Genomic DNA, 23,385 nt, shown 5'->3' with positions numbered 1-23,385 from the left:
TAGACTTTGATTAGCCTACTTCTAGACTTGAGTCTAATACCAGACAGTTGGTCTTTACATCTGGGGTTTTCGAGAGAATCCTGTCGGTCATAATCCCAGATAAGGCTTGTCACTATGTGCTGGTTCTCCGGACATAGATTATGCCTAGTCCCAGACTAAAAGGCGTCTTCAAAGGGGAATCTTAATTGAAAGTGTGATTTAGCCTGGGACTAGCCTTTATTCTGAGGGCATCCGGGTCATCTTTACTCCTTAGTCTGTACGTATTTATGTATGTTAGGGCTGTGTGTGTGTGTGTGTGTGTGTGTGTGGGGGGGGGGTGAGAGCCCAATTCTTGCTGACGGCAGTTTTTCTCCTTTTCTTTTGCCAATATAGCACCCTACTTTAAAAACTCACTATTCACTAGTTTTCCAGCTCACTCTGCCCTTTTTCTAGCGAGCATGGGCAGTGGGTAAGATGGTATAGTGGTCACAACAGACATAATTTAGCTTTTCAATATATATATATTGCATTACAAATGTGGAGGGTTGGCGGGTGCCGTCATTCAGAATTCATCCTGCATTACATATATGGAGCGAAGACGGCACCCGCCAACCCTCCACATTTGTAATGCAGGATGAACTCTGAATGTTAGGCTGCTAAAACAGGTTTGGGAAGGGGGAAAGCAGAGGAAAAGGCAGCTCCATAAAACAGCATTTTCTCCTGCTTTAAATCTTCAAAATAATCTCTGTTGATGATGATAGATTCTGACTATCAGTGATCTACCAATGTAATAGTTCAATCGCGCAACCCATGTACAGTACCAGTCAAAAGTTTGGACACACTTTCCCATTCATGTATGTATATTTGAATGCATTTTTGGCTCAAATCACCCATGTGGATATTAGTCTGACGTGTTGGATTTGGACAGGATTTGGACAGGTGTATTTTCAGTCAATGTAAAAGGCTTTGACATTCTCAGAAAGGCTGTGTGAACTGCAGTCCATGATCACTGTCTGTCATGACTCACAACACATAAAATAAATATCTATGTGGCTACATGTCCACAAACACCATAAAGCACCACCCCAGCCCCCCCACCAGGAACATAGTCACCTGCATGCTGTAGATAAACAGGTCGTTCGCAACCCCAAAGTCCAGCCGCCGGTGACCCAACAACAGCAGGATCACAGACAGCTTGTACTGCAGCCGCAGGAAGACCCTCACGCCGATGTACTGCAGGCAGAACAGGGCAGACAGCGCCACCCAGAGGAGGGAGGTCAGAAGGCTGCAGCCGAAGTAGAGCAGGAAACGGAGGAAGCCATACATGCACCGCGAGCGCAGGTACAAGTCGAAGTTGTTGTACTTGCTGCGGACGAGCTGGGTGGTGCGCGCGGGCCCACAGGCCGAGTGCATGCAAGTGGTGTGGGGGCCATGGAAGCTGCGCACCCGTCGAGGGATGGGGATCACAGGCATGAGTGGGCTAATCCAGCTCCTGGCTTCGCGGGGGAGTCCCAGCAATAGGCCACGTCCTCTGCTGCTGCGTCCGTTGTGGGAGTTTGCATCATTGGCTGGGTAAGTACAGAACCCCTGACATGGAAGGTGGCCTCACACAGCACCAGGGATTCCTGTTAGATGTGTTTATCATCCAATCACTATAGGCAACCAAAACACAACAGGGGTCTGTGAAGAGAACAAAACATGTTACGTTGGAGACACACGCACGCACGCACACACACACACACACACACACACACACACACACAGGCGCGCGCACACGCGCTCTCTCTCTCTCTCTCTCTCTCTCTCTCTCTCTCTCTCACACACACACACACTCACACACACACACACACACACACTCACACACACACACACTCACACTCACACTCACACTCACACACTCACACACACACACACACACACACACACACACACACACACACACACACAGGCGCGCACACGCTCTCGCACACGCTCTCGCACACACTCTCACTCTCTCTCTCTCTCACTCTCTCACAGACACACACACACACACACACACACACACACACACACACACACACACACACTCTCTCTCTCTCACAAACTGAAGATCATACGTTATGAACACAACCAACAATGCAGTAGACTGACATTCTAAAACAGCTGGCCTATTATTTATGTTATATTACCAGCTGGTAATATAGACAATAGCATAATAGACAAGCCATCAATTTACTTTCTCTATAATTCAGAACATATCATTTTAATCAATGTCAGCTGAGAAGTGTAAAAAGAGAATTGATTTGGAGTGCAAATCTAGAAATGTCTGTCTAGAATCAGTTCTCACCACACAACGTTACAGAACGTCCTCTTCCTCAATGGTCGCGATGCGCTTTAGCAGACAGGCGCAGGTTGATATGGTGTGGTAGATTCTAACTCGCTACAAAAGAACGATATACAAAGTAAGAAATAGGGCAATAGCAATGTCCTATTGATGGAAGTGGCTCCAGTGCATCGCAACGGAGGCCGGGCGGTACTGTTGCAAAGACAACCGGTGAACGTACGTCCTGTCGTAAAATATTTCATAATGAGCCACCCAGCGTTGTCACCACAACAGCTGAACATTTAAAGGAGAAGTGCTTAGAAAATGTTGTATTTTTGTACAAAATTATGCATTGGGATTTTTTTTCTTATTCTCTACGGTGGATATGAATTCCAGAATAATAATTGTAAAAATCCCAATACATATAAATGACTAGGAAACCTGTTTTTGTAATAGTTTATTTTCTTTAGCCTATTGATTTGATTTGCTTTGAAGAATGTTCCTGAATGCATGATTACAAAGGCTATATGATAAAGCTATTAGTCACTGTTACTGTCAGTCAAACTGTAACATGATTTTGAAATGTAAAAAGATTGGATACTGGAATACATGAAAACAGAAATGGGCCCGAATCTGTTATTGCAATAATGGGAAGGAAGTCTTCAAACAAACACAAACAAGGGTCTCATCTGTAGTCTGTTTACAGTCTGAAGACATGCAGTATGGTGTGGGTTTAAACCTTTCAGAAAATCTATTGATTAATGAATTTGATGTATAAAGTGAAACTGGTGAAACATACTCTATTACTTCATAGTAATATAAAGTATATAGTTATAAAGTTATAACCCTCAGTATCCTGAAAACACACGCACACGCACACGCACACAACTACACGCACACACACACACACACACACACACACACACACACACACACACACACACACACACACACACACACACACACACACACACACACACACACACACACGCCACCAGGTGCGACGCGAGTCGCGTGTCAGCCCTGATAAACTTGCTCTAAACCTCACTAACTTTTCCCGCGGATCAAGCAACCTTCGGTCGGCAGATTTACGAGGTGGCAGAATGATTACATCCCGGCTATTTGTCAGCCGGCCAGACGGCATAGGGGGAGACATGGGTCCCGCGGATAAATCATAAACACAGGCGTTTTTAAAAAGAGTTTATTGCAGTCGTTAATGGTGCGCCAGATCACTTTGCGCAGGATTTAAAGGTATATTATGCAAAATCAGAAAAACAAACCTTATAATACTTAATCAAACATGCATAAAGCTGTCGTGGGCCCTGAATAAATTCTCCCAATTAACTGGCTTCCAGATTGTGATTGCTTTTACTAATTAAATCAACAGCGTAATAATTCGAGTGGCGGTTTAGGATTGATGTCAGAGTTGGGCAGAGATAGGGGGACTTCATTTGAAGCACTCTCTGGAGATGCTGATTAAAATGGGAGGGCATCTATTAATCTATTCCATCCATAACATGATACACACTGTCTCATGCCTACCATACTGGGGTTAGGGTTAGTGGGTATAGTTGAACAGTTTGTTGATAGTTACTACTTATTCAAACTGAAGCTATATAAATGTATACTCAATAGGGTTTTTCTCTTTCTCTTTCTAGACCTATTCGGGACTATGCAGATATAGTGTAACACCCTTGCCACAAGCGATGGATGTCCCTCACAATTACATGTCTACAGGCCTACATTTCACATTGCTATTTAAATCTAGAGATGATGCATTACGACGATAGTGGCAGAAAATATAATGTAAAAATAGATTATCATACAATAGAAAATCAAGACATGCCCACAGTGCATCATCAGACTATAATCCCAACAGTGTCAAAACTATTACTGACTGCTGTATGTCGCCTACAGTATCTCAGTTGATTATTGCCCACAGGAGCTTCCTCTAATTAGCCACAAGGTGGCAGTGTTCTACCAAAAACAGAGCAACACAGATCACTCCCGCTAGATGCTTTTCCAGCCTGCTGTGCAGACTGACAGACTGAGGTTGTATCACGCAACTTTCAAATACACAGTCTGACCAACTTCTTTTATATACTCACTTTTACAAACACAGACATTTGTATTACTCTAAAAAATATATATATACTGGATGGAACATGATGGTCATGTTAAATGTATAGATCATATCCTGTGCATTATTTGTGTGCTGTCAGACTGGGTTCCTTCCAAGAGAACACATCTATTATTCTCTCTAACTCTCCATTGTACCTCATCTTAATGTTTGAGCAGACAATACCACCCTCCCCCAAAACTCACTGCCCCATACACATCTTCCCAAATCTCTCTCTCTCTCTCTCTCTCTCTCTCTCTCTCTCTCTCTCTCTCTCTCTCTCTTTCTCTCTTTCTCTGTCTCTTTCTTGTTGGAATAATGATTATATCTGATTTGCTGCTGCATGACTTCTCCGATTGAGAAGGGGGTTTGAGGGGCGGGGGCGGGGGGAGTGGAGGGTGTGTGTGTGTTTTGTATGTGTGTGTGTGTGTGTGTGTGTGTGTGTGTGTGTGTGTGTGTGTGTGTGTGTGTGTGTGTGTGTGTGCATGTGTGTGTGTGTGTGTGTGTGTGTGCGTGTGTGCGTGTGAGGGGGATAAGAAGTGTAGCGTGGCGTGGCGTGTGTCTCTTACCCAATCCAACAACAGTAGAATCACACCCTTGAGAATACACATAATCCTTCTGTTAGATTGTGCTGTCTGTGAAGAACATTTAAACTCAAAAGCACCCAGTTCACATATTAAATACACAAGGGAAATAGATCATACTATATATCTCTAATGCATTCTTAAGTTAGACCTTGTTTTTTTAATAAGGGGATTTCATGTCACTTTGAGAAATCACACTCTCTCCACAATTGGGCATCAAGCTGTTATGGCGTGTTGCTGTCAATCCCTTTGTTTTGGTTGCAGCGTCTTAGGTCTTGGGCTTTCTAACACGGTTACACTGTAACCCCCCACATCCCCTCCCCCTCCTCTTTGGAAATAATTACAGTAAGTTATTCCATAATCTGTCTATCTGTCAAAGTGGGCAAGGGATGAGGATATGGGCTTCAGGAACTCTTTATTTAATGAAGCCCAAATCTTCACCATCAGCATAATAAGCGTAATATATGTTTATACTGCTGCTCTGTAGACTGAATCCCAATGGGCCATGTTCGGGTAATGCAAATATTAAATATGTCTGGTGCATTGAGGCTTAAGGGGTCATTATTCACTGAGCTGATCAAATGCAGGTCGTACTTGGTTTCTGTCATGTATTATAGACGTATGGAGAAGAGGAGAAGTATGTTTCTGATGGATTAAGTCTTCATATGGCATCAGAATTAAGATGTACAGTAAATGAAAAGTTAATCAGATATGGTGGCACGAGTCTTAACAGGCTGTTATTGTTATTGCATGGAAGTATTCTTCCTGAACCCTGCTATTTGGGTTGCAATGGAAAGGGTCACTCTTGTACCTCAAAGTATTTACATATTATATACATTATTATATACATATTTATATACATTATTATATACATATTTTTCACACGCACAATATAAGTAAAGTATTACCATTAATATAATGCATTCATATTTTTATTTTTATTCTGATATTTGTATTTCCCCCCAAATTATGGATATTTAAAGTAGGTTTTTACATTTTACAAGCTATAAAGGACTATATAAAGGCATTTTTCAATTGAGAACCGAACCTACTGTAGCAGTACAGTGTATAGCATGATATTGTAACGATCCTGTATGAGGCCCGTTAACAGCTCCACCAAGGGAGTTAACTCTCTTGGTCTAATGGTTAGCGCGGCCGTCGGTTATGTGGGAGGTCGGGGTTCGACTCCCGCATGGGGCGAGTTACACTAGAAGATTCCCGTTCGCTACACTGGTGTCAGAAAGTTGGGATGGAAGGAAGGCCATCGGAGAGGCGTGTCCACGTGAGGGACTTGACATAGTGAAGCGTGAGGGCACGCTCTCCCGAATGGTGAGGATAGTGTAACGATCCTGTGTGAGGCCCCGTTAACAGCTCCTCCAAGGGAGTTAACTCTCTTGGTCTAATGGTTAGCGCGGCCGTCGGTGATGCGGGAGATCGGGGTTCGATTCCCGCATGGGGCGAGTTACACTACCAAGTTCACGTTCGCTACACTGGTGTCAGAAAGTTGGGATGGACAGAAGGCCATCGGAGAGGCGTGTCCACGTGAGGGACTTGACATAGTGAAGCGTGAGGGCACGCTCTCCCGAACGGTGAGGATAGTGTAACGATCCTGTATGAGGCCCGTTAACAGCTCCACCAAGGGAGTTAACTCTCTTGGTCTAATGGTTAGCGCGGTCGTCGGTTATGCGGGAGATCGGGGTTCGATTCCCGCATGGGGCGAGTTACACTACCAAGTTCACGTTCGCTACAATATATTATAGCAAGATATTTGTGATGAAAAACATATTTTCTTCCTGTTATATCCTGTCATAATAGAAAGCACTTATTGTAATGAGACATATTATTCATCTCCTATTTAGTGATAAAACAGAGTAAGCTCCTCAAGATACCTATTTCATTAGTCCTAAAAATTGTATTTTTCTCAAATTCACCAAAAACAAGCTGTTTTCCTCGGAGGGTCCTTGGCTTTTTATATTTGTTTTCACCCTAATCCCCGAGCCCGATCCCTAAATGCCAGACAGAGCTTTTACTCTCCCGCTGCAGAACGGACAGGCTTATTATGGACTGCCTGCAATATTTTTTGTTGTTGAAAAAAACCGGACAAATGAGATTTAAGTAAGCTGATTTTCGGTTTAAAGTAACTCAAATTTGTGTAACTGTCCATTTGACAACAACAAAACCATCTGTCTGTATCTGTATCTTGTCATTAATGTATTGTTGTTGTTGTTGTTGTTGTTGTTGTTGTTGTTGTTGTGTCACTCCATGCTTAGGCCTGCTTGGCTTGGTGGATTGACCTGACTATATGAGGAGTCATGTACTGAATCTTTAGATGAACTCTTTACATGAAACTTATTTTCTCACTCCTTATACAAGTCTACGTATAGATAAACACGAATAGTGTTTTTTCATCATAGCGAATTTCATCATGTATACATTCAGAAAGACTCCTCAACCCTTTATTTCACCAGAAATGCATGCCTTTAATACTCATTCTGTACTATATTGGTTAAATAGTAATAGTAATATATTACAAAAAGCCATACAGTACCCTCATAGAGTGCCCTAAAGGGCCACCAACAGGCACACAAAGAAGTGGGCTATTGTGTACAATGTGCCCCTAATACTCCAATGAATATCTCTCCTCCAGCAGTTTAGATTCAATCAAGTGATCTCAAATCCTATTACACTCCCAGAACGAAAGATGCTAGTACCAGAAAAGGGTTCTCTGGCTTGTCTCTTTAGGAGAGTGCCGTTTGGTGCTATGTAGAACCCTTTGCTGGTGTAAAGTAGATCTCTGTGGATAGAACATTTGTGACAGCAGCTGTTGAAAGCGGGAACAAGTCAGCAACCCACCAAATGTTAAAACATTTATTCAGAAAAATTAAAATAAATGTAACGTTTTGATTGGTTGCCGATTTGTTCCCGCTTTCACCAGCTGCTGTGGAGTGTATGCGTAGCTAGTGTATGGTTTATCTAGACTCAGAGGCAACCAGGCCTCATCGAGAAGAACCTAGACCCATGTCTCACTCCCTTACACTTTTTGCATGTCTATCCAAGGGTGTCTACATTTTCTACACAGTCAACCCTTGCGGACCTCATAGAAATAGTACAGTATGAGTAGAACAGACATGGCCTCTCAAACCATGGCAATTATGCTTGCTACACCAACATATATGACTGACATGGAATATGGAATTATTATCATTCTTTTTCTATGGTAGGCCCTGAACTTCTACTGTAGCTGGTGGCCATTGTTGTGGTCCAATTACATGGACTATCGCCTGCACATAATTGACAGATCCCCAACATAATCACCTCCAGATGGACAGCTTACCATTCGTCCTCGACCCCAGCCCAACCAAGCTCAGAGCCATCCTCTCTACCCAAGCTGAGCTCAGAGAGTTGGGGTGTACAGAGATGTCTGCATCTGCATCTGTATTCTTGAAATGTTAACATTACTGCAGTTTGCTAGGTAAACATTAATTACTATTTACGATGCGAGAGTTTCGCATCGAGGCAGCTCTCAGCCCGCTGCCTGCTCAGTGACTGAGTGGGGACGTTTAGAGAATAGCGAATCCGATCACTTTTCAATAATGTGTAATAAATGAAACGACTAGTTAGTGAAATCTAAGTCCTATGTTGCAAACAGAATGGGCATTTGTATCTTGTTGCCATCCACAATTATATGAAGAAACATAATGGCTGATCCACAGACATGTCAATCATTTTCCAAATAATAATGAGCAACTTTGGGTAGAATCTGTATCTGTTTCCATTGCATTATTTGCTTTTCCAAATAACAGATTTGTATTCGGGTAGATCCCTAGCTTCAAATGTTATTGTTTGGCCCAGATCTATAAGCACAGAGATGTTTTGGCCCCTGAAGACAGTTTGAGAATTGATCACAGCCAGCGGTATTTAATCCAAATGACTTTCCAAAATGTACAATCCAAAATCCATAGCTATCAAGTCTTTGTACAGTACAACACTGTTGATATTCTGATCACTAACACAGTAAAAGGCATTCAGACATAGCATTTTGTTCATTTGGTAATTAAATAATTTATTAATATAGCAATATTTGAAAAGTTCAATGTTTCAGTGTTGTAGGAGTAGGTTTTAATGTCTGGATCTCCATCCCTCATCTTAGTCGCTTTGAACTCAAGCTGGGAGGGGGTCAGATTTCTGCGCAGCCTCCTTAGCCCAGTGTGCCTGCAGCGCAGCGACCGCTTCATCAACCTTGGAGCGCAGGGAATCCTGGGCCTCCAGCATGTGGAGAAGTTCTGAGTTGTCCATCTCCAGCAGCATCCCTGTGATCTTGGGAGCTAGACTGGGATGTGTTTTCTGGATAAGTTGGAAGAGATGCTCACCTGGAGGGATGGAGAATCAAACAATCAGTAACAGTTATTATACAGTATAGCTAATGGGATCTAAATATCTAACAAGTAGACTCACCCAGCAGTTGTTTTCGCTCCTCAGGAGGAGTGGCAGCCAGCATGGAGGCAGTCAGCAAAGCAGGTTGCTGCTGCAAGGGAACCTGTGACTGGGGAGCCATGTGCTGCTGTGGGTAGTGTTCACCAGCTGCTGCATGCTTGTTCTGGGACACAGTGCACATCCTGGCTGTAGCTGCATTTGCACTGGCAGGACGCTGTCTCAAAGCCTGAGTAGCTGTGTGAGTAAGAAGACACTCATAATCAAAAGAATATTCATTGATATTGGTCTTGTCTCAAGTCACACATCTACTGTATGTGTAGGGTTGCTTCAATAAATATACTGACCGATCCGCTGAGAGGTCATCATACAGGGAACCTGTCGGTTGTGCATGGCGCAGACATTGTACTGTTTAGTGATAAACGCCTGCTGCTGTGCTTGGCGATCCTCCCTGCGCTGGGCCAGGGCCACAAACAGCGGCTTGGTGGACACAATGCGGCCGTTCATCTCAGTCACAGCTTTGGTGGCGTCCTCAGGGGAGGAGAAGCACACAAAGCCAAAGCCCTTGCTGCGTTGATCTTCCATCATCACCTTTGCACTGGTGATTGTTCCGAAGGAGGAGAATGCTTTGTGCAGATGCTCATCATCCAAGCCATCTTCCAGGTTCTTCACATACAGATTAACACCCTAGTAGAGGGAAACCCTGTTTAGTGATATGTTTTTCATACCTCAACAATAAATATGTATGTAATATCAACTTCTATGTTAGTATCAGAGAACTGGAGACCACAAACCTGGTATCTGGTCATACGCTTATGCTTCATGTGTTCAAACCGGCACTTCAGCATAGTCTGGCGCTCTCCTCTCTTCTGGGCGCGGCCCACATAGACCTTTCTCCCATTGATCTTTTTACCATTCATGTCGTCAACGGCCTTCTGGGCATCCTCATGTCTTTCGAAGTTAACAAAGCCGAAACCCCTGGACTGACCATTGTCATCAGTCATGACCCGGACACTCAGGGTTGGTCCATATATTTCAAACTTTTCCTTCAGTTTTTGGTCATCCATATCCTCTCCAAAGTTTTTGATGTACACATTGGTGAACTCTTTGGCCCTGGCTCCATGTTCAGCCTCTCTTTCTTTGCTAGATTTGAAAGGTCCAATAAACACTAATTTGTCATTGAACAGCATGCCATTCAGCCTCTTAATGGCTCTCTCAGCAGCCTCCTGGCACTCAAATTGCACATAGCCATGGCCTTTAGATTGTCCATTCTCATCACAAACCACCTTACAGGAGAGGACCTTTCCAAATGTAGAAAACGTGTCGTAGAGGGCCTGGCTGTCAATAGATTCCTCCAAGTTCTTGATGAACACATTGCCTACCCCACTCTTCCTCAGTGAAGGGTCACGCTGAAACCACGTGATGCGCATAGGTCTTCCTTTGAGGACATCGAAGTTCATGGTGTCCAGGGCAAGCTCTGCTTCAGCGTGCTGTTGAAAGTCGACATAGGCATACCCAAGGGATCGTTGCGTGATCTTGTCCCTAAACACTTTGATGGAGATAATTGCACCAGCAGGGCTGAATTTCTCATGCAACATTGTTTCAGTGGTATCCTGGTGGAGATCTCCAACATACAAGAAGGCCATACTAATATTTAGTTAATATTTTAGCTTTGGATATTCTTGATAATAATAAAACGTGTGCTCTATGCAGAGGAATTCCAGGTAAATGAAATGAATGTCATTTAGAACTGGTACCAGAACCCCAGTTGTGTGGTCCTCGTTTGTTACATCATCACATTATCAACTGTGACATGTAACCATAGAAATCCTTGATGTTCCATCTAGATTTCTACATGAGAATGTATAGATCCTTCTAACTAGTCATAAGGGCTGTAGCCAGCAGTGTAAATTATGTTGTACAGAGTTTGGGTTTTTCAGGCATGTAGGGGTTCAGGAGACCTTCGCTAGGAGATTTATTTGGTGCACTCTGAACCACATACAGTATGGACTGAATAGATATTCAGAGGAAAAAAGTATTTTCCATGTATATAAAGCATTGTTTTAATCAAAGACCCTAAAGAAGCAATGCATTTCTCACGATTAAGGACATTCGAAATTAGCGATTTTGAAGACACATCAACCCTTCCTGTTCCAAATGTTAATGTTTTGATCTATAAGCAGAATGCTTTTGGCCTCTAAAGAACAAGCAGTTTTCAACCAAAATAATTATCTAAAATGCACAACTGTACACCGTTGATTAACTGATCGCTGACATTGCAAAAATAATGTAAAAGGGGAATGCATTTCATACTGCTTACCCTTTTCCAGACATAGCAGCGTCAATCATGTGAACATTTCTTTTATGAAATATCTCATTTATTTTGCAGTAGTAAAAGAAATGACTAGTTCAGTGAGAAATCAAAGTCCTATGTTGCAAACAGAATGGCCATTTTTATCTTGTGGCCAATATGAATCGATTTGAATAGACATAATGGCTGACACCCAGACATGTCAATCATGGCTTTTTTACCCGAATAATAATGATCAACTTCGGGTAGAATCTCTATCCATCGCATTATTTGTGCTTTTATGAATAATGTATTTGTATTCGGGTACATCCCTATCAGAGAGGGCAGGAAACAGGGCAGTGTGAGTATGTGAGGCAGTGTGTGTGTGTGTGTGTGTGTGTGTGTGTGTGTGTGTGTGTGTGCGCGTGTGTATGTATGTGTGTGTGTGTGTGTGTGTATGTTTGTGTGTGTGTGTGTGTGTGTGCGTGTCTGTGTGTGTTTGTGTGTGTGTGTGTGTGTGTGTGTGTTTGTGTGTGTGTGTGTGTGTGTGTGTGTGTGTGTGTGTGTGTGTGTGAGTGGGTGTAATACACTAGCTTAGTCTCTGGACCTATATTCCATGAAGATCAGCCCTAACGAAAAAGTACAAGCAAATCTTCCCAAAGCCCAGCTCCGGGTGGGAGTGAGGGCCGCAGTGAGAAGGCTAGGAGAAGGGAGAGGGGAAGGGATGGAGAGAGCCAGATGAGCCTTTTTAAATCGACTACATTGTTGTCCATTGGTCTCCATTGGTCTCCAGTGTATCTAAGGGATTCAGCCAAAGCTGACGTTTTTTAGCCTTTCTCTAAAACCTCTTAAAACTCCCGCTCTGCAACGACAATCCCCAAGACAATGCCTGTAACCTCAACCAATCGCTTTACGGTTTACACTAATGGCCATTTTGCCTCTGACTTGTGTCCGCTTTGGCTTTAGCCTACCCATAATGCCTTTTTTTCTTCTTCTCCATGCCTCTCGGTAAGCTGGTCACAGCGCTCACAGCTTAAGGTTTGGATTTGGATGTCCTCTCTGCCCGTGTGCGATGGGGAGGGATGCGTACGCTAAGGTCGTTGGAGTTCAAATGCAGTGGGATGAATTTCAAATCGCTAGGCTTGATGTTTCCCGGTGTATAATTCCAAACAAATCCATATTGTTTTTAGGTCATTGTTTTTAAAGTCATTGTTTGTTTTTCCGCTTTGTTCCCCTTTTGTCTTGTTGTGTTGTATAATGTATATAATAGCTGGTAATGGCCTCTAGGTGGGATTTCTCTCTGAAGGAGTAAAGTCTTGATAAGAATGTGATCCCCTTGTCCTGCTGACAAGCTATTTCAATTCAGTTTAATTGATGTTCTTAAAAAAAACAAAATTAAAGTTGTTGTTTGGGAAATTCTGATGTTTTCCAGAATGGAAAAAACATATGATGTCCAGATGATACATTTTAATACTGTATATATACATATAGTACACTATATGTAGAGTGTCGAATGTATGGGGAAATGTATGGAGCACATTATATAGTAGACTAGTCTACAGTATGTGGGTAAAGGTCATTACTGTTTCCCATAGTGTTGCCCACTGTCTGAGCTGAACAGTTTCTATTAACCTCTGATAACCCTACACTAAAATATATATCCGAGGAATATTTAGAATTCTATCAAAAAATATGCCTTTGGCTTCATTGCAGGCTTTATGTAAAGATTTTGAGGTTAATTCAAGTTGGTATTTGGCCCTGAGTGACGGTATCCCAACGGTAGATCCTTTGTCAACGCAGGTCAGCCAGCATCTATGTCCTGTCCTGTGACCTCTGGCCTCTACGTGTAGACAGTCAGACAGACTGACAGACAGACAGACAGACAGGCAACTTTGGGTGTAGCCAGTCTATCTGTCTCTGTCTCTGTCTCTGTCTCTTTCTATTTCTCTTTCTCTGCCTCTCTCTGTCTCTCTGTATGTATCTCATCATGCTATTTTGTGTACTGTACATAAGAGTGGTGGGGTAGTTTAGTCAAGCTACCAGAGGGTGGCAGTGTTGCTCAGGTCTCTCCCTTAGCTACAAGACCGCACCAAGCACAGGCCAGTACTTCCGTAATACATCTGTTCATGGGTCTGTGTTGGATGCTTGAATTGAATTACTTGTTGAACCATCTCTTTTTATATTAGAAAAGTAGAGATAAAATGGCATAAATGTAATTGCTACACAACCGTTGTTATCGGTTGAGGTTATCAATGATGCCAGACGGTTTGTCATATTTTTCCAGGTAATTGTTTTCATGTATTGGCAGTCCCTCCTGTGTTAAGTAAACTGTGAGTGTGTGTGCACATTCCCATTTCCTCTGGGAATGATTGCTGCTATATTACAGTTATATGTGTATATTACTGCCAATTTATTTAGACTGTATGACATATAGGAAAGGTTATTTCAGGTGATGTGTTTGTGCGTGTGTGTGCGTATGTGTGTGTGTGTGTCTGTGTGTGTGTGTGTTTGTATTACATTACCTGTTAGCAGGGGGACCTGGCCATTGACCAGATGCTGAGGGAACACTGTCACAGACCCGCAATGGCTTCAATTACACCTGTTGTCAAGGTAGCCATTCACAAACACTAGTTACCACCGAGACAGCTCCAGCCCATAATATTTCCCACTCACTGTCCTCTGAAGTTGGCACCTCAAGAGAATAAATAAATAATCAATGGGGGGGGTTGCCTTGAAAAATGTGTTTGCTTTCTTATATGCCATTTAGCTGACACTTTTATCCAAATAAACTTAAATTGCAGTGAGTGCATACATTTTTCAGTATATATGATCCTAACAGGAATTGAACCCACAACCTAATCTTTGTTAATGCCATGCTCTACCAACTGAGCCACTGGTAGCTAATTTTCAATGAATATTATGAATGATCTGACTGATAAACCTCTCTCTTTCACTTCTCTGTGTCTTCCATTCCTCGTACAGCACAATCACGGTCTTCTCCATCTCGCCCCACTGCACTGAAAGTGCCCTGTCTAATCTGGGGGAAGACGACTTTGGCCTAGAAGAGGCACTGGAGCGTAGCCCCCACACTGTCTGTGTGTGTGTGTGTGTGTGTGTGTGTGTGTGTGAGAGTGCCTGTGTATGTGTGCATATGTGTATATATGCGTATGTGTGCATGCGTACGTGTGTGTGTGTGTGTGTGTGTGAACCCTATAAAGAGCTTGGTGCCTCGGTGGCGAAGCTGTTTGCTGCTTGACGCTCCTGTTGATTCTTGGCCTACTTTAGGAGGAAGTGAATTGAGAGCAGCTCCTGGTCTAGGGAGTATAAGGGGATTATGTCTCCAAACGCTGCGCTCCTCTCCAGTTTGGGATTGTGTCCTGATGCCAGACACTTAAAGTCTACTAGGGATTAAGATAAAGACAGAAGTAACAGAAGTAAGCGCGTGCTGTGGTGCGCGTGCCATGGCATGGGGGAGATGTTTTCTACAATTAAAAAAACAACAACGGGGGAGTGGGAGGGTTGTAGGATATCAAAACAAGATGTGGTGATATGATCTAACACCTCCTTGTTGCATTTGCGACCTATTTTGTCTCAGTCACATGCCGTATCAGCGGTCACTAGCCTATGTTTTTATAGGGATAACATAGATAAAAGAAAGAGGAAGTTGTTCATTTCATTTGTTTAGTCAGGGAGAATGGGATGATCTGTGCTTAATGCTCTGCTCCAATTAGGAGATGGCTCATGTCCCCGTTGGGTCCTTGATCTCCTCCACCCTCGTCTTAGTGAGGCTACGGATGACGGTCGGGGCTAGACCCCCAGCCTCTCTCTAAGGGGGCCTATAGTCCCCTATGGCGTCCTCACAGTGGGGGGTTTAGTGGGGAGCTGAACCGTCAAAAGGGGCATCCAACACAGGGCAGCTTCAGCCTCCGGAGAGGATAGTCCTGTAAACGACAACGCTTCTGTTGCACGAGTGACAGTACAGCACACATGGTTCTAATGCTACACGAAACACTGACTGAACTCTGATCCGAAATCTGGATTGATATCGTTGTTTGGTGGCTGTTGTCTCGACAGGTGAAGTTTAACATCGCTAACGACCAACGAATTCCAGGACACTCACCACCTAGAGTGTTTTTTATATGGTATTTACCTAGCCATGATACTTTGATTGGCTAAAACATGAAGCATGACAATGTATGCAATTTTGGTAAATAAAGTCACTCAAATGTTGACATTTTCGGTGATTTATTCACCCTCAGCACTAAATGAGTTAAGGGGAAATAACCGGTGGAGACCCTAGAAGATTGGACATAGAGATGGCTGTTATTGCGGCCTCCCAGTCTTCTTGGGAATTTGTTTGTTAACCCAGCGACAGCTTACCAAATAAGATGCGCACTCAGTCTACTTACAGTAGTGATATATCAAACTTGTAATTCAGTGGGTCATTGTGGCTGTTGTATGGCGGGCAAGAGGCCCCTGGAGGACCAGGAGTCCATCCTTTTGTCTGTGGGCCCCCTCCACTCCTCGACCCCCCCCCCCCACCGCCTACCCCTTCACAGCCCCACAACCACCCAGCCCACTACTCCTGCCATGCCCCCCATCCCAGCGCTCCTTCCACCCCTCCACCACTTCATCACCCCCCCCCCCCGCGCGCGCCCCCCGCTCCGCCTTCTGGAGGCTCCTGGGCTGGGGAGGGCAAAGGGTTGCTGGTGCTCCATGGCTCTCCTCCAAGAAAGTGGGTCATGAGTCTGAGACTATGGGATTACTGTCCGACTGTCCGTCCGTGAGTCCTGTGTTGACGGTGCCTCTTATCCTCTCTGATTTTTAAATCCCCCCTGCCACTGGAAAAGAAAGAAAGAAAAAAACAACAGCCCCCCCCCCAACATACACACGAGACACGCGCTTGCTTGCTCCAGACCACCACAACTGCCCTCCTCACCCCAGACCCCCCCCCCACGCCACACACACACACACACACACACACACACACACACACACACACACACACACACACACACAGCACAGTGAGCCCTCCAGCAGACCTCTGTCACACTTGTCATTGCTGGGGAAGACGGACAAACAGAATCCAATCAAAGCTGACAACTCATCGGACACATGAGGAAAAAAAAAGTAAATGTCAACAACATCACCTCAACTGCAACTTCTTAAAAAAAATGTTTGCCATGGTGAAGAGTGTGATTTGCAGAGTGTTGCCTACGAATTGTTTTCTAATTTAGCGAATCAAGAGCAGCTCAGCAATAATGACACCTAATGGCGACACCATGATAAATGCCTGCTTTTAAACACCTGACCCCTTTGATCCCTGCGACGGGCCGTTTGTCCAGCACGCTCTGACACCGAGTATGATTAATCAGCAAATAAATTACTAATAATAAATACATTCATTTTGGAACGGAATGATGACATCCATCATTAGAGGAGGAGTGGCGGTCTCCTTGGCCCACGCCAGGCGCTGGGATGATGTCGCTCTCTCCCTGTGTTCAGGAACTGCTGATGATCAGAGAGAGAGAGAGGGAGAGAGAGAGAGAGAGAGAGAGAGAGAGGGAGGGAGAGAAGAGAGAGGGAGAGATCTCATTAGATGTGTTGATGGAGAGAGAGAGAGAGAGAGAGAGAGAGAGAGAGAGAGAGAAACATTATTAGGGAAGGAGAGAGGAAGAGCAGAACGAGAGATAGAAAGAAGAATGGAAAAAAGAGAGATGAGAGTGAGAGAAACAGAAAGGGAGGTGTAGAAGAGGCAGGCTCTAGGTGTCACTGCTAATACCCTGGGTGAAGGCATATGAAAGGGCTTGGTTGCTGGGGTCTGGGGGTCCTGTGCTTCTACAGACAGGGGACCATAACTCATCCCCTCATCTCATCTTTGGGAAGTGCGTGTGTGCTTGTGTGTGTGTGTGTGTGTGTGTGTGTGTGTGTGTGTGTCTGAGAGGAGGCGAGGAGACTGCAAAGCTCATCACACCTCTCTTGCTGGGAGGAGGAGGGGGGAGAAGGGCAGGACAGAGATTTCAATTAGAATTCAATTAAGAGCCTGCTCTGCCACCGATGACCTGCTGAAGGCTCCCAGCAGCACAACCTTGGGTGTCTCTGTGGTGTCCCCCATCAATTAACCTGTAAGTCATCCTCACTCCATGTTTACCCACCCAGGTGTTTGTTTATTGAGCTATTGCTCATCAAGGTGAATTTAACAGGACGCTTGGACACCTGAATTTATACGGACACCTGATCTGGAATAAATGAGTGTACAATGACCACTTTGATTGATTGATAATTAGTTATACTACTAATGAAACACACCTCTCGCACAGACACACACACACACACACACACACACACACACACACACACACATGTTGACAATGACAACTGTTCTATGTATTATTACTTACAGGTACAGTACCAGTCAAAAGTATGACTGGTACTGTATGTCTGAGTAATGGAAGTGTAAATGTAGTATAACTAGCCAGAGGGTACTGGCTACCTACCACTGATACGCAATTATCTTTGCTAAGATGAGGGTCACCAATTAATGGATTCTGTAACCTTAATAACCCAGAAAGTTATTAAGTTAAGAACGTGTTGGGAAACACCTATGCCTTGTGGACATGCCTCATGTTCTCCTATCTTTGATCCTGCAGGGCTACACTTACAGAAAATACGCCATCGTACATTCCACTGTAGCATTACTATGATCAATGTGATTGATTTAAAGCTGTTGATGCTTAAACAAGAACCCTGTCTCTGTCTGTCTGTCGTCTGTCGTCTGTCTGTCTGTCGTCTGTCTGTCTGCCTGTCTGTCTGTCTGTCTGTCTGTCACCCTATATGTCCTTCAGAAGACCCAACCACGACCACCTAAAAAAACAGACAGGCCTTCTACAGGTCAGCATCCCCAGACCTAAACTGGAGCGAGTCTTAACTCTGCCTAAGAGGTTTAACCTTCGACCCCTCACATTATGTCTGCCCCGGGGTGGGTTTTCAGCACACCAAGGACCAGATACTCCACAATGAGAGACAAAGCCAAGTAAAACACAACAACCCCCCCCTCCCCCCCAAGTCCCCCCCCCCCCCCCCCCACCCCATGCAGAAGGTCAGTCCGAGCCACACAGACCCCCACAATAAAAAAAGGAAAAGTGAACAGAACACGAAACACGGAGACGATTCCCCAAAAGGGAACGGCCAGTTGTTTGGCTCCTCATTGTGCGAGCGTGAAACAAGTGACACATGTTGGGTTGTAAAAGTGTCAGTGGCTGAGTTAAGGGCCATTGTATCGGTAACCGGTGGTCGCGCTGTGTCTTTGTTCCTTGTGTTGTAAGCCATTAGCATCTCTATATTCAGGGGTTGATGCTGGGGTATAGAGGTGGAGGCCTCTTGAGACCCGAGCACACTCTCTCTCTCACCCCACAAACGCCCAGTCCTGTATTCACACCCTGAGGGCCTGCTGTTGGGTTAAACACTCGACAGCGAGATCACTGATAAGACTGTACACGGGTCGAAGGGAGGATCAAATCAGTGTGTAGCACTGGGTAGTCATTCACAGCATTTGTTTTTCGTTTATCTACTTGAATGTTTCTGACTTGTTTACTTCTCGTTTGTTTATGATGAGAGAGAGTAAAATATATGGGTGATTCTTGACATTTCTATATAAAGTATAATTATATTTCTATTGATTTACAATCATTAAAACCAGTAATACTACAACCATTAATTGTACTGCTTCTACAATGGCAGCTACGTCTCCAAAAACTAAATCAAACGGTATCACTTTTGGCTAAATCAATGATATCAGTTCCTCTCTATTGCCCAAAATTATATCTAGACAGTTACAGTGTATTTGAGCCACACTCTACCAATCCCTCACCACCCCCCACCCCCCACCCCCCACCGCCCACCCAACACCCCCACCCCTCTCCTCCCGTGGGTGAGTAACAAAAGGCTCACCCGTCCTCCTCCCAAACCCCCCCCCCCCCCCTCCACCTCCAGCCCCGGCTGACCCCATGACTGACAGGGCAGAGGAGAGGACAGTTAGTAGTGTGTGTGTGTGTGTGTGTGTGTGTGTGTGTGTGCGTGTGTGTGCGTGTGTGTGTGAGGGGCAGTGTGTCGGCTTAGCCCGGCGTGTGTGTATGTATGTGTGTGTGTGTGTGTGTGTGTGTGTGTGTGTGTCGGTTACTCTGAGGGCCATGCGGAAAAGCGGTTGGGCAGTTAGTTTAGCCAGCTGCTGAGTTTAGCCGCGGCTGGGATGGCCAGTGAAACCTGGTGCCAGATGGAGGCATTTCAAAAACAATGAGAGCTGTTTCTGTTTCTCTTCTGTAAGCTTTGGTCGAGGTTAGGGGCTGCTGGCCGCTCATAGACAAGCCTGGGTGAGCAGGGTACTACAGTAGACTAGCCTTTAGCAGACATTTTAATCGAGCAATTTTAGAGTTGGCTAGTTCAATGATCTGATCGGCCATTGTAGCATGAATATTAGCAGGACACTGATTTTGACATGGGAAAAATAGGTCTCCGACAAGACGTTGGAGCAGAGATCGTTTTTGGTTAGACAACGAGATCTGAGTTCTTGGTTCCAGGTACTAAGCAGAATAAGTATCATTCAGACTGATACCATATCATAAGTTAACCCCTAAGTCCCCTCTCTTCTTCCTAGGAGGCTGACAGCAGCTGTTTGGGACCCGTCTACTCCTAGATTGATATCTCCATGCTGTTAGCCACACTCTCCCCCCTGACAGCCCCTAACTCTTTTACATATTCACTTAAACACTGTGTTTTTCAGACACCATAAAAGCCTATAATTTATCAGATGTGTCAGCTGTGTTTCTCCTCCCTCTCTGGTCGTTAAGAGAGTCAGTCCCCCAGCATACGCCTGTGAGCCTAGGTGCTCCTAGACTCCTATGGACACCCCTTCTCCTCTCTCTGAAGCCTCCAGCTCCACACAGACAGCAACAGGCAGAATGTCCTGGGACCATCGCAGGCCTGAGAGGAACCAAGCTTGGTTAATGAGGCATGTGATTGGTCCCCTCCCTCCCGCACAAGGCCGCTCATTGGGGGACATGATTGATCATGACAGGCGTACAATAGAGGGCGGGTGTCAATGGGGTGGCATGGGCCGGGCCGGGGAGGACAGAACTGGGAGGGAGCTGCTGCCCCAACTCAGCTGTGCTGCATAGGCAGTTAGACATATACAAACACACATGCAGACGCATGCGGTTAGGCGTGTGTACACGCGTGCACACACACACACACGCACACACACACACACACACGCGCGCACGCACACGCACACACACGCACACGCACACGCACACGCACACACACACTCCCTCACTCTCTGTCTTCCCTTTCTGACTGCATGACAAGCTGAAACGGAATCTTATCCCAGAAAGTCTCTGCATGTAGTATAGGTAAAGTGATGCTATGATGACAATCGCAAATCCTCACTCTGCTTCGGGGGAGGAACCACCAATGAGAGAGGGAAACCCGCCAACCTGGCAACGCAATGACAGGAGAGTGTCCAGATCTCCCTAGGGGGGCAGCAGAATGCATGGCCATACATTACACTGTCTCCCTTGAGAGTGGGGCTATGAAATGGAGTGGCTATACAACAGATGATTCACTCTACTGCCTGCTCCTCTGTGGTCAGACTCAAGGCATTTAGAGGCACTGGGGTTTGTAGCCCTGGCTGCCAACATGGCCCCATTTAGCTGACTCCACAAATACACTGCTGCATCTGAAAAATAATGCACCTATTTAAAGTTTGCTTCACTCCCACATCAGAGGAGGCTGGGAGAGGTAGAAGTCAAAGGACGTGCTCATTGTAGTGCATGGAATAATATTATCTCACGTGTTTGATACCATCCCTCTTCCATACCATGCATTACAATGAGCCAGTCCTTTGATTTCTGCCTCCACCAGCCTCCCATATGCATACTGTAGCTATTTGACTTCCCTAACATTGTCAGTAAGCAGGGCCTTTGTTGTTGAGGCGCAATAGGATCACGGATCATGGGAGAATTTAGGAAGTGATTTTGAATTTACTGTTGAAAAAAAAAATGTAAAAATGTAAAAAGTCCTTATTTTACTTCCTCAATTTGTTGAATTGAAATTCAAATGTCCCCTGCCCTGACTCATCAAATCAATAATTTTAGCAAAAATGTGCTTTTGGTTTGGTGTATGAGTCTATGAGAGCTGTTGGCTGAATGTGACATTTCCTCCACCACTTACACTTTGTGATTATGTATTGCATTATATATCATGTTTGAGGGGGTCATAAATTTGGAATAGCTCTGCAATCAATATTACCATGCCGTAATATGCCGGTTGCATATGCAAAGAAGTTCCCTGCCTGATATTGACAGCGGGAGAGAGGAAGATTTACTGAATTAATAAAACTTTTCTCCCTGCTAAAATTAATTATGTAAGCAATATTTAGCAACACACATACATTAGTGGTAGAAGAAACGAGAAATCATCATATTTCATATTTGCCTTTCAATACTTGCAAGTCATCGTTACAGATTGTTAAAGTGATTTGTGGTGAGTGCGCAATGCTTAAGATGTTATATTTTCAGCTCATATTCTATCTTGACAGCATAAATGCAGAGGTGGAGAAAGGTGGAGAAAGAAACGTTCTCAACAGGGCAGTTGGCTGGTTTTATTAATTTTGGTAAAGTTCTTTTTTATTCCAGAAATGTATGAAGGGAAAACATTCTCATGAATGTTATACTGTATGTATCACTCAATTGGAAACATATAAATAAATCAAATTATGTTATTGCCATTAGGATAATCTGTTGACCTCCATCCTCTGGGATAGTTTTAATGAAACCCTAAAGAAGAAGAAGAAGAAGAAGAAGAAGAAGAAGCAGAAGAAGAAGAAGAAGACACAATAGGATATATAAATTCATAGGGCCTCTTTAATGTCAGATACTATCCAAGCGTGACTATCTTTTCTTTACGACAATACAGAGGTTTGATCTGCTCTTGGTTCTAAGTGACTCTTCACTCTCAGAAGCTAGGCTTGTGTCATGCTGTCCCCTAACCTCCCCTGTGCCTCCCTCTATAAATATAAGTAAACACACACACACACACACACACACACACATGCCCTAGTCCCCAGAATCAGACTTTGAGAGCAGGTCCGTATGGAGGGCCATTAAAACCTGATTGTAGCTGCTCTTTCATGTGTATGTGTGTGTGTGTGTGTGTGTGTGTGTGTGTGATTGCGGCCGCTCTGTAAAGTGGACCCCAGGTGCCTTAACACTTTACCAATCTCCTATAATGATGCTCCACAGTCCGTAGTGCACACACTGACAGAGGGGTGGCAGTGGGAGAGCAGGATAAGAGCATCAGCCTTTTTAGAGGGGCCCTTTAATGAAATCATGTCAGGGTGGGGTGTGTGTGTGTGTGTGTGTGTGTGTGTGTGTGTGTGTGTGTGTGTAGAGGGGGGGGGGGGGCTGGGGAGCAGAGCTGGAGCTAGGGGGAATAAAACCTCAGAGACCAAAGGACCTTCTGGCAATGTGCTGCTTTGTTTTGATTTTTACCATCCACTTTTCAATGAAGCAGGTTTTAGCAGGTGTACCAGATTCAGCTTTCAGAAGTGGTCAGGTTCCCCCAAAAATATATTTTGTGTTTTCAAGTGTTAATAAACAGAGGGGGGAAGGGGGTTGTGCATGCA

The 23,385-nt window shown here is 44.5% G+C and overlaps 2 protein-coding genes across 2 annotated transcripts; both read right to left on the bottom strand.

The window, feature by feature from the left end:
- Positions 1-621: 621 nt before the first annotated feature.
- tmem250 (transmembrane protein 250) lies at positions 622-2,413 on the bottom strand. The gene is made up of 2 exons (XM_080530454.1): positions 2,306-2,413; positions 622-1,659 (listed from the first exon to the last, which is right to left on the bottom strand). The coding sequence occupies exon 2, from the start codon at positions 1,450-1,452 to the stop codon at positions 1,033-1,035; it is 420 nt and encodes a 139-aa protein (XP_080386580.1). The 5' UTR covers positions 1,453-1,659; positions 2,306-2,413; the 3' UTR covers positions 622-1,032.
- A 6,732-nt stretch (positions 2,414-9,145) lies between these two features.
- Positions 9,146-11,061, bottom strand: LOC308156091 (polyadenylate-binding protein 1A-like; the record flags this gene model as incomplete). Its single annotated transcript, XM_080529451.1, has 4 exons — positions 9,146-9,354; positions 9,440-9,652; positions 9,763-10,102; positions 10,210-11,061. 4 exons carry the CDS (start codon positions 11,059-11,061, stop codon positions 9,146-9,148), a joined length of 1,614 nt encoding a protein of 537 aa, XP_080385577.1.
- Positions 11,062-23,385: the final 12,324 nt, after the last annotated feature.

This window comes from Nansenia antarctica (assembly GCF_963989245.1).
Source record: "Nansenia antarctica genome assembly, chromosome: 4".
In the NCBI taxonomy this organism is placed as follows: Eukaryota; Metazoa; Chordata; class Actinopteri; order Argentiniformes; family Microstomatidae; genus Nansenia; species Nansenia antarctica.
The sequence above is the reverse complement of the archived record's forward strand: the minus strand, read 5'-3'. Positions and strand labels throughout refer to the sequence as shown.